The sequence below is a fragment of the Cygnus olor genome, chromosome 4 (genome assembly GCF_009769625.2).
Source record: "Cygnus olor isolate bCygOlo1 chromosome 4, bCygOlo1.pri.v2, whole genome shotgun sequence".
NCBI classification, from domain to species: Eukaryota; Metazoa; Chordata; class Aves; order Anseriformes; family Anatidae; genus Cygnus; species Cygnus olor.
The window spans coordinates 69,906,453-69,918,344 of record NC_049172.1 but is presented as its reverse complement, the minus strand read 5'-3'; the positions used below and the strand labels follow the sequence as shown (position 1 = coordinate 69,918,344).

At 41.7% G+C, this 11,892-nt stretch overlaps 1 protein-coding gene across 2 annotated transcripts; it reads right to left on the bottom strand.

Moving 5' to 3' along the window:
* Positions 1-1,994: 1,994 nt before the first annotated feature.
* Positions 1,995-9,917, bottom strand: LOC121069204 (stem-loop binding protein). 2 transcript variants are annotated; one of them, XM_040555125.1, is made up of 9 exons: positions 9,638-9,917; positions 9,242-9,409; positions 6,712-6,816; positions 6,126-6,185; positions 5,759-5,890; positions 4,954-5,103; positions 3,732-3,816; positions 2,878-2,985; positions 1,995-2,524 (listed from the first exon to the last, which is right to left on the bottom strand). In XM_040555125.1, the coding sequence occupies exons 1-9, from the start codon at positions 9,679-9,681 to the stop codon at positions 2,495-2,497; spliced, it is 882 nt and encodes a 293-aa protein (XP_040411059.1). In that variant the 5' UTR covers positions 9,682-9,917; the 3' UTR covers positions 1,995-2,494. The 2 variants fall into 2 exon arrangements, with proteins under 2 accessions (XP_040411059.1, XP_040411060.1); XM_040555126.1 differs by having other exon boundaries at positions 9,242-9,373; positions 9,638-9,914.
* Positions 9,918-11,892: the final 1,975 nt, after the last annotated feature.

Here is an 11,892-nt window from a genome sequence, read left to right as displayed (position 1 = left end):
AACTCAACCCACAAGTTTTCTTTTAACTTTCTGACTCTCTCCCTCATTCCACTGGGGGGAGTGAGTGAGCAGCTGAGCGATGCTTAGCTGCCTATGGGTGTTAAATCGGGCGTTAAATCTACCATCCCCCCTTTAAAAAGTCGAATTGCTTCTCTTGACTCCAGTACTGCCTCATCCTGGTTCTCCACACGAGGCTTAAAATTACTCACTACAGGATTAAGGTGATATTGTATGACCCGCGTTACCCAGGAGACCAGACTGGATGTATCTGCTAGCATCTCTGGACTTAATTTTATTCAAAACAACCTGAACAGCCTGGGTATAATATAACCTTGTGTCCTGGCTTCAGCTGGGATAGTTAACTTTCTTCCTAGTAGCTGGTAGGGTGCTGTTTTGGATTTAGGATGAGAATAATGCTGATAACACGCCGATGTTCAGTTGTTGCAGAGCAGTGCTTACTTACACTGAGTCAAAGACTTTTCAGCTTCCCGTGCCAGCCCGCCAGGGCACACCAGGGGCTGGGAGGGGACAGAGCCAGGGCAGCGGGCCCAGGCTGGGTCGGGTTAAACCACAACACCTTGACAAGTTTTGCCACGCTATGTGTGGGAAGTTTAGATATAGCATGGTATTATGAATAACATGGAGAAGTCAATTCACTGATCATCTAATTCCTTGCACAGTCTTTTCAGTAAAACAACAACAAAGTAGACAGCTCGACTATTTCTACCCGCTACAGCAAGTGTACGAGCAGCACGAGCACCTGGTATCTCCTGAAAACATGCAAATTGAGACAACAGCTCAGTGTCAACTACCACCCTACGGTTATGCAGAATCAAGCACTTCAGGATTATGAATACAGAATCAAGATGAAACGAAGAATTAATTTGCAGCTCTGCAATATGTAGTTCTCTCCAGAAACCCTGCTGTACTAGTTCACATTGAGTAAAGACACCACCTCATCTAACATTAGTACTTTATTCTTGACCGACGCTGAAGTGTGTACTATCGGTTGCTTATTTACGATATGAATAGTTTTGTTCTTGACTTCATGTGACTCATTACGAACCTTCAAAATATTTAAAAGTGAAACAAAACAAACAAAAAAAAAACTTATGAAAACATTTAGTACCACCATTTGCCAACAGTAAGTGGCACAGTGGCAGAACTACGTTAAGTTTTAAGTGGTTGATGCAAATTAGATGCACTAACCATTAAAAACAAACAAACAAACAAAAATACATAATAGTAGGTAGTCGTGATTTGGAATAGTGTTCCCAAGGAACTTCACGTGCAATTGCCTGTCAGCCCTATCACCCAAGTTAAAAACCTTGATGCTCAGAACAGTTACTGTGCTGCCCAGGAAGTCTGGTTTTAAGGCCATTTAGCACGATGAAGCCTTAGGTAAAGGCATCAAATGCCTCCAGTGTGACATGGAAGATCTTGGCTTGACCTTAAGACCACCTTATCTCCACACCACAGCTTCCTCTTGGATGTTTCCCCATCAGATCAAGACAAAAGCTACAGAATTTTAAGAGTGCCTGACAAACTTGATAACTAGTAGTAGTCCTTATAGGTAGGATACTCACTGGAGAGTTGAGAAGTTTGTGTCTCCTTTGAGCCTGAGAGTGTTCTAACACCAACACCCAGAAATTCCAGGTTAGAGGTCAAATCAGGTGAGGTCCAGTTAACAGAACTTCAAGTGTCCACCTAGCTTTTCCAGCAGCAATTCTAGAGAACGCAACCTTGTAACCAGCTCAGGGAGACCTACTAATCTAAACTGCTTTGAAGGGGACTGCAAAAGGCTCACCCATTACAAACCAGTCTTAAATTCACCACGGTGGCCTCACACAACTAGATTCTAGGTCTTCCTCTAAAACCCATATTATACCCTAGCTTATTAGTATCAGTCTCAGATATGTGGCTTTCAGTATTTCCTCTGCATTTTGTTATCCACGGAACACCAGTAGTAGGAAATGAAGTTGGAGAGTCGTAAATAAATTCACATCCATTTATTTTCCAGCAACATCCCATACAAAAGCAATAGAAACATTAACTGCTTTCAGCAGAAAGTCTGTACAGTGTTATCATTTACAAGTTTTACATTTAAAATCGGCAAATTAAAAAGCATCAATTATTTTCCCTAAACATTTTGTTTTCTTGACTGTATTAACAAACAACTCATTAATATTTACAGATTTCAAATTCAGGCTACTGCTTCTTAAAACAATATTACTGCTACCTAGTCTTTACAATATTGACTAATTTCTTGAGTAATTCTTCTCCAATTGTTTCAGAAACATTTTTGCAAATAAAAAGAATGTTTTTTTTTTGTTTTTAAAAGGTAAGGCAGTTTAAACTTTAGTGACTGCAACAGACAAGTATACTAGTACTAATCAGCAGTATGCTTCAGCTACCACCTGCATTACTTCCAGACGGATCTTTGTAGAGACAGATGGAAAAGCAAAATGACATACAGATGCTGAAAAACATTTCCCTATTTTGCTCTTGATCTGCAGGTGGACAACTGAAGTTAGGGACACAATGGGGGAAAAAAAATGGTAAGATCTTGATGAACTTTATAATCACTTGAGAATAGCACTGCCTTCGGCTGTTTTTTCTATTAGAAGGTTTTATAAAAAAATCTGACATACATAAATTAAAAATTAAAAAGAAATCACAAAATTTAATTCTACTTTTTACATAAATTTGGTCCAGAGAATATGTAGACCAACCACAACTTAGAGAACAGTCTTTAACTTTGCTTAACCCTTCTTACTATTAAAAGGTAGAAAACACCCAGTTTATGAATCAAGCTAACCTCTCAAATTTAAAAAGAAACTTCCCCTAAAACAATTGGCATAAGACTATTTAACTCACAGTATTGAAATCTTTAAGTGGCTCACTCAAACAGGCTTCCAAGTCAAATTCACCTTCTGCTTGATAGTCAATGTGTCTAACTTTGGTGGGAGTGCCAGAACAGGTATCCTGGAATACAAAAAAGCATGAAAAATAAGCAGTTAAATACAGGTTTGCTTAGGCAATAATTCATGTAACTTCTTCAATTCATTTAGACCACTCTACAGCACAGGCTTACAAACACTTTTTTTAAAGGCCATACAAAAACCTTAAGCTAGTCTCAAATCTGAAGAGATTCAAGTGAAGGCCATTCAACCACTTTCTACGGTTTCTTACATACATCTTAAGGATCAGTGTACGCATACACCAAAACCTTATACAGATTCAATATTCATCATGAGAGATGTATTAAGAAAACAGCAAGAAAAACATTACTACATCTTCAGAACAGGGCACTGCTCAGCTGTGCTAAGTGTTTTCTAGGTATAAAAAGAGCATCCAAAATGTCCACTCATGCCCAGAAAACTGTACCAATTGTTTCCTGTTTTAAAATCAGATATTTCAATGTAAAGTAGTATTTCCTCTTTACATCACAGTTCACAAGTGACATATTTTGAACAGATGTATTCTCTTCTGCCAGCTATGAAAAATTAGGGAAGTGACCATCTCAGATGACAGTTAAGTTCTAATTCTCTAAATTCAGACTACAGACAGACACTGATTACAGCTGTGAAAGTGTCTGAATTTAATAATTGCTCAGCCCCTAAACACAGCTGACTGTGGAGCCTCTCGTGTATTCAGGCTACTCTGGTTACAATTCTAATCAACGGATCAATTACTAAACAAATATTTATGCAAATGACAGGCATTCTTACATCATTATCTTGACAGCTCGTTTGAGATTCTGTAGAATGGCTTCCTACGGATTCTGTCTCCATCTCACCAAGGTCAACAGGACTACTGCAAATAATTTAAAAGCATATACCTTAGAACCAATTACATTTTTTAATAGGAGGTTTATTGTAGTTCATGGGCACAGACCGGAAAGCAATGTCAGAACGAGAGCAACGAGACCTACAGAGGTTATACAGAGGTGACAAAAGTGCTGAGACAAAACAGAACAGCAGGTTACCTTACACAGCCAAAATGGCTGAAGACTACGGTAAAGCCTTGAGACTGAGTACTGCAACTAAAACCACCCAACGCGCAAGCAATGCCTCAATATAGAGGACAACGGTTATGGAAAGAGCAAACAACTTTTATTTCCCTGGACAAGGTTTTCATTAATTTGTTTTCCACTCAAGATTTAACAGCCACAATACACAGAACCGGGCACCAGTATCTGAAGACAGACTAGCATTTCAACACCAACAGATACCGCAGGCTTCAAGATGAAATACCACTTAACTCCCTTCTTGTTGATTACAAGTAAAAGAGAGCTAAAGTAAGCCACTGCTTTTTATATCCCACTGCTCCACACTGATTTTAAAATCATCACCATTGTTTTGGGGGGGGTGCCAAAGGAGGTGATAAAGTAGTCTGTCACCACAAATCTGTTTCCTGAGGAATTAGTTACGTCTGCATCCCTTCATTCTGTAATCCAACAGTTTTCTTTTGGATATTCCCTGACCAGTTTTATTGCTTTCTGTAGAGAAAAATAACTATCTGTATTATTCTGTTCTGAGCTCAATATTCATGAGATCTGTCAGTCTGAACTCTCCAGCACTGCTTCTACCACAGCTTAATTAATCTACGCTGGTCTGAAAGAGCATTCTGCCTTGCTGGTGTGGTATTTCCCACTATAAAGCACTGCAGCACGAACTCTGATCTCATCCAGTGGAAATACATTACAAGAAATGGGGGATATACAGATATGCCCTTACAAGTCCAGTCTCACCAATTAGGTCCAGAAAGCTGTTACATACTCTGAGAAGGAACTGAGTAGCTCTCAAGAACACTAACTGTGGACAAGTAACTAATGAAAACGTTCAGTAACCTCTGACTTGTCTCACAAATGGCTACAATTCTTTATTTTTTTGAACATAAGGTGTTGTTGTTTTTTAATATATACATCTATCTTTAAGATTCTATACATACATTTCTTGCAGATCACATCCTTCTTCAGTAGGTGGATCCCAGGAATGCAGTGCAACTTTCCACAGTTTTATTTGCTGGTCCCATGACCTACGGCTGTACTTCTTAAATTTATTTGGAGTTCTGGGGTGAACTCCTGGTATACGATGGCATCTATGTTAGACATGAAAAAAATTATTAATGCTTTTCACACAGAGATATCAAATAGCTGTAAAAGTTAAGACTGCCTGCTGCCCATGCTCATTACAACCCAGCAAATTCTAAGTGTTTTTTTTGAGGAAAACCAACAACAACAAAGACTACTGCACAATTCCAGTACTCAAGTGAAGGGCTGGCATCTACACATGAACATTTTAGTGTTTCCATTTTTGGGTCACGTGGGGAAAAAAAAGTCAATGTTAGATCTGAAAACTTAATTGTGCAGTTTCTGCATATAACATATATTCCAAATTTAAGAGCAACCATAGTCCATTTCGTCTGTCAGTTTACTAATGAGAAAACTGGCTGCAAAAAAAGCAGTTTCATTTCCCCTAACTGACAAGCACAGCAAAAGAACTCACACTTTCATTTCTGCAGCATGAAAAAGTTAAAAAGGCCTCATGTACAGAGTAGTTATAAAATAAACAAAAATCCAAGACACATTTAATTTGTTCATTTTGCTTATCTGGTAAAAAAAAAAAAAAAAAAAAAAGCCTTAGTTTCGTTTGTAGATACCTCAGATATCAAGTTTAGTATGTTCACATGCTTACAAAGAACAGGTATGACCTCTATTTGAATGTTTAGTTTTCCAGAAACTCGAGCAACTTACCTAGGAACTTCTTTAATGTATCTATCGTACGCAATTGTATTTTTTCCATAGTTTATTTGTTTTTGTCTTCTCATCAAAACCACTTCATCCGTCTCAAGTTCTACTGTTGCAGTGGACTCCTTTGAATCAGAACTAAGAAAAAAATAATATAAAATGGGGGTACCAGAAAACAAGTGATACACCTAGAACAAACTTGCATGCCGAAAATTAAAAAGAAACATTAAAAATTTTCAAATGGATGCTGAGAATGTTACTGAATTACAATATCAGGGGAGACCTCCGATGAACTACTTAAACAGTTTTCAGAAGCAACACAGTACATTTGAAAATTCAAACCTATTATTTGTCAGCTAAGTTAGAAACCTACCTTCCGGAAGAGGACCTCCTTTCCCTTGAAAACTCATTTATCAGGAGTTTTCTTCTGTATCTGTAAGAGTTCAAGTCAGTATTAAGAATATACAAAAAGAGAACAGACAAGGCTGCACTGTCCCAGCTCACAGTTAATTTTACTTCTCAGTTAAGCAGTAGCCTTGAATAAGTCAACCTAAGTACCTTCCCACTATGGAATGGTTGCTTCAGTTTTTCCCTAAAAAAAACAAAACTCCAAAGGACTTTCACTTCCTAAGTCTTTCGTCTAAAAACCCTTCCTATGGTAATGATATGCCAAAACAGTAAATATCAAAAGGATATTCAAAGGAGATGATTTAAATCTGGAGACACGGGAGAGGTTTTGTCCAAAAGGGAGAGCTTTAGTGACTTTCCAGTGTGCTATGTCACTGTTACAGGACTTAAGCCGCAGCTGGCCTAAGGCAGAACTTGCTATCTCTGGCTCTCAGGCCAGGGTTGGTCTGATTTTACTACAGCATTTAAGTTAAAAATACAAGTCAATGCAGATTCTACAGGAAAACTGCCATTTTCCCTCCCTTCTCCACATGTTAAAAACCCACGGGTACCTTGCAATTTCTTTGTTAACGTTGGTTCTCATTTCATCTTCTTCCACTGCAGTTCCCCAGTCTGAACACCGGGAAAGGGGGCCAGGGCCTTCTGGTGTTGTAAAACTGAAGAAGAAAAAAATTACAGATTTGTTTTATTGTATTTCATCCCTCTCCTACCATCTCCCCCATTCACAGCTTGATAGCTATTTGACATACTCATGTATAGTAGTCACGATAATTCTGAAGATCTTCTGTAGTTCTATGAAAATGGTAGCATTTTAAAACTAAACAATTGATAGTTCCATTCTGAGGTTGTCTGGTTTTGTTTTGTTTTTGTTAAGAAGTTTACGTAGATATCTGTAGAAACTAACCACTGTAACAAGTTACCTAGCCTACACTTCAGTAAGTTTAAGTTGGTTTCCTTCAGAATATGGTATGTGAACTATCATCTTCACTCGTTTACTCACTTCCGTATTTTCACTCCACTGAACAATGTATCAAATATTTACCCTTCCATGATTGCAGACTCCTTAGCTATAAGAGACAAAAGTTAGAACATGTAATTATATTATACAGATCATTAAAGAAAACACTCAGTTTTCAGTTGGTAACCTGAGATTTGCTCTGACCTTGCAAACAGCATTTAACAACTTTATTGCAGCCCATTAACATCACGAGCAGATCTGGACTATTAAAAGGGAGTAAGCTTATAACCTTTCCCAGCTGACAGTTGCCCACATTCAGATTATTAAATATGTTTTCCAGACCACCTCCTGTCCTGATGATTTATCTTCCTAAAGTACAAAACCAAAACCACGTCCTACAGACCAGAGTTTTCTCATTAGATCTGGAAATTCTCTGGAGAGTTACGAAGGTTCTGCCCAGAGAAGTCTCTTGAAGTCAGGGAATTTGACCCATCTGCACTAAAACCAGCTCCAAATCCCTCCCTGCTCCCAACTCAGAAATAGGCTTGCACTACTTTGATGTTTTTGTTAAATTCACAGTGGAAGTCCTTTTTAGATGAACCTCAGTTACCAACTCAGAAAAGTTTAAAATTCTGTACCAAACAGCACAGGTCCCTTTGCAAATATCTGTTCATCCAAAAATGATTTCTATCATTTACTTAAATCCATCTCTAACTGAAAAAGCACGCCACATTTGATTACTGCTCCCCAACGGAAAAAAAAGGTGCACTGCTGGCTATCCCAAAGTAAACAATTCAAGCATGCTTCCTGAAATTAATTTAGTAATTTATTTTTGATATCAGCCTTTGCGCCGTTGACCAGTGTCTTCTGGGCTTACCATCAGCAAACAAAAACGTGTAATTCTAGGGTACAACCCATCTCATTCTGGATCAGAAGCCTAGGTTCAATCAACAGGGCTGTAGGCTGCAACTCCGATCCACTGATGAGAGGAACAAAAGGGACCCTGGTATTTATAGCTCAGATGTAAACAGTGCTATAAAATAAGATATGTTCACTAAATTGTCATTTCCTGTGCTGGGGAAATGGTAAGGAAGGCAAATGGCAGCACTAGGAACAGAATGACTGACCTCAGAAGTGGACCCCCCTCCCACATTTGCTCGCATATTTAGAAACAACTTTTTGGGATGATGTAGCATTCTCAGAAGTAAGACTTCAGAAAAATAAGCGCAGATTACTTTGCAGACTTGCATGTTTCATCAGTCAACTTATTTTTTTTTGACCGTAACAGTAAGCACAGCCTGTACCCACAAAGATACACAGGTTTTTTTTGTGCTGTTAGCACTTCATGGTAAACAGCAGTAAACAAGCATAAAGTGCAAGCATAAAAAAATGAAGAAAAATAGTGCAAATCATGAGAATTAATCACAGAATGGCTGAAGTTGGAAGGGACCTCTAGAGATCATCTACTCCAACCCCTCTGCTGAACAGGATCTCCTAGAGCACATTGTGCGGGATGGCCTCCAGGTGGGTTTTGAGTATCTCCAGAGGACACTCCACAACCTCTCTGGGCAACCTGTTGCAGTGCTCTGTCACCCTCACAGCAAAGAAATGTCCTCTCATATTCAGTCGGAACCTTCTGTGCTTCAGTTTGTGCCTGTTGCCTCTCATTCTGTCGCTGGGCACAACTGAAAAGAGCACAGCTCCATCCTCTTGACACTCTCCCCTCAGATATTTATACGCATTGACGAGGTTAAAAGATTAAAGAGCCTTATTTCTCAAGGAACAACTCTGAGACAAAAACACCGCACCAGATTAATTTCTTCTGGACCAACTATTTAGTGTGTGTGTTGGAACAGCACAGAGCTGTGTCAGGGGAGGATCATAGTGGGTGCGAGGAAAAATTGCCTTGCTGTGCAGGCAGTAAGACCCTGGGACATGTTCCTGGAGAGGTGGCTGGTGCCCCGCGCCTGTCGGTGCTCAGAAGGCATCTGGATGATGCCCTCAGCAACATGCTTTAGCTTCTGGTTTGCCATGAGGCAGTTGGGGGCTCGATGACTTCGTGTTCCCCTGCAGGTGCTGTATTCCAGCGGGGTGTTTTCTGAGGGGAGCAGCCCACGACCTACCTGCCCAGCCTGCCGTCGGCAGCCCTGCCGGAGCTCTCGTCCCTCGCCGCCCCGCCGTCTTGGCTCTGCCTCCGCCGCTTCCCATCCGCGCCGCGCTTCCTCCCCTGGCACCACCGAGGGGCAGACTGCGGGCTGCCGGCAGACAAGACAAAGCCGTTATTTCCATCTCTGTTAAAAATAATTAAGTAAATAAATAAAAAAAAAACGACTCGCCGCCTTCACTCCCCGCAACGAAGCGGCGTCCCCTCAGCGAGGGGCCGGCGGCTCGCAACATGGCGGCGGCGGCGCCCCCCACACGAGGCGGCCTCGCTGAGGGGAAGCGAGGGAGGGAAGCGAGGAGGAACGGGTGAAGGGAGCTGGCCGAGGGGGACCTCCAGGCTCCCCGCTGGCTCCTACCTGGCGGTCTCGGCGCCGTGAGGGCTCCGCTGCCGGGCAGCCATGGCGTGGGGCGGCAGGGAGCGCAGCCGGCCCCGCTTCGCATCTCCCGCCGCCGCCGTGCCGAGCCCGCCTCCCCGCCGGCCCCTCCACCGCGGCGCCGCGGGGGGACACGCAGGCGTGTGGAAGGGCTGAGGAGGGGAGAAACGCGCCCGCCGAGCCGCCGCCGAGCCTCGCCGAGAACCAGGAGGGCTCCTCGGTGGTTCACGGAGGAACGGGAGGCGTCAAGACGCTCCCGGCTCCGTCCCCGTCCCCCCCGCCGCCATGGTTGGGCCCGGCCCGGGGCGTGTTGGCGGGAGCTCCGAGCGCGGCCCCCCGGAGCGCCATGGCTGAGGCACCTCCCCCTCGGCACCAAAAACCCCGCAAAAAAAGGCGAAAAAGGGAAAGGGGAGGTTGGCTGGGATTTAAAGGTTAAGGCCTGGAGGCATCAGGACGGTGCAATAGTCCAGGAGAAGGAGAAGGGTATTTAAACAGCCCGTTCAAGCCCACACTCAAGAGCTACAGTATAAGTTTATATCTTATAAAGAGACATAATCTTAAATAATAATTAAGATCGGTATCGAATAACATTGCTTATGCCATAAGGTCGCTAAGCTTCCAAATAAGTGGAGCTTTTTGGGTTACTATAACTTCAAACACAGGCATCACGAGTTCCCATCCACCTGTGATACCTGCTGCATGCTGATATTTACCAATAACCCAGAAACTGTCCGGAAAACACCCCCAGGAAAACACAAGCACACCTTTAAATATCATGTCTCTGCATTTAGTCTAATGGACTAAAGGTTGATGACATGCTTTGGGAAAGATGCATAGAAACCAGGCAGTGTTTTCTTGCTGGACAATGGATGTAGCTATTGCAGGAGCAATAGTAAAGGCCTCTACATAAAGGAATTTTATATCTACAAAGAGGTGTTGTTTTATTTAAAAAAGTCATTAGATTATTTTTTGGAATGTAATAATGGCCGGATTTCTGCAGATTCTGTCAGCGTTCAAAAAGTGGCAAGGTGGAAACAAGAATGGGATGTTTAGATAAAGATAACACGTAATAGTCGTGCTAGATTTCTGGTTGTAAATTTAGTGCTGTGAAGGGGTTACTTCTCAGGAACTGTAAGCTTTTTAAGAACTATTGTCACCTATGGCCATAGCAGCACTCTCTTGCTGTAGAAGCTGGCACAATTTTGCATTAATTCCAAGAATGCAGTGTCCTGCATCACGAACCCAACAGTCTCGCACTGACCCAGGTGGCCTCTCCATTAGGGGCATTTGGTTATTACCTGCAGCATGGGATAACTTGTTTTCACTATCCATGTCTTCATCACGTCTTTTAAATAAATTAAAAAATATTACCACTGTACAGCAGCTAACTTTGAGGGTAAATACATCTTATACGTCCTGCTTTCAGATCTTAGTGTTTTACTGAGCATGGAGCCAGCCTGTTATCACAGAACGACAGCATCTTGGAGACTTCCTACAACAGACCTCAAAGAGAAAAAGCACAGGACCTGCCTACAAACTTTGAGGAAAAAACCCCATGAGGTGTCTCTGGGCATAAGAGCAAAAGGAAGAGGTCAGATATAAAGGTCTCAGATCAGCACAGTAATATTCTGCCAGGGATCACTGCAGTATTACCTATGTAGTCTTGAAGGCCAATAGGAGGAACCTACCAGCTCTGCGAAGCTTAGCATTACCCTGATGTGGTGAACATCCTCTTCATGGTGATTTACAGAGCTCATTGTCTCTCGTCTTCCTGGAGCGGGAGAAACTCACACTATTAATTTCCCCCAAAAGGCCCAAACACTATTTAAGCACTTGGCTAAACTTTCTTTTGCAAAGCTGGGCCAGACAACGGATGGATGAGTAGAGACATTGCCACAAACTTCCCAGCAAAATGAACAGCTTCAAATTGAAAGTGCTCACTGCCTGCCTGCCCTTGTTGAGCTGCACCAGGCCAGAGCAAGAATCTTCAGCCAATAGTTTGCAAGAGCTTTTAGAATTTAAAGTTTGGAATCTCAGCAGGTAGCTGGCTTGCTTTGAGTTTTTGCATTATTTTGATTTCACAAGTGGAAAAAAAAAACCATTGAGAATGCACTGAAATTAATTCTTTCACTTGTAAAAAATTAATCTGCATTCTCATTATATATATATATATATATATACACACACACACACCCCAGAGACTCCTGCTATGTATGCATTTAGAAGTGTTTTTAGCT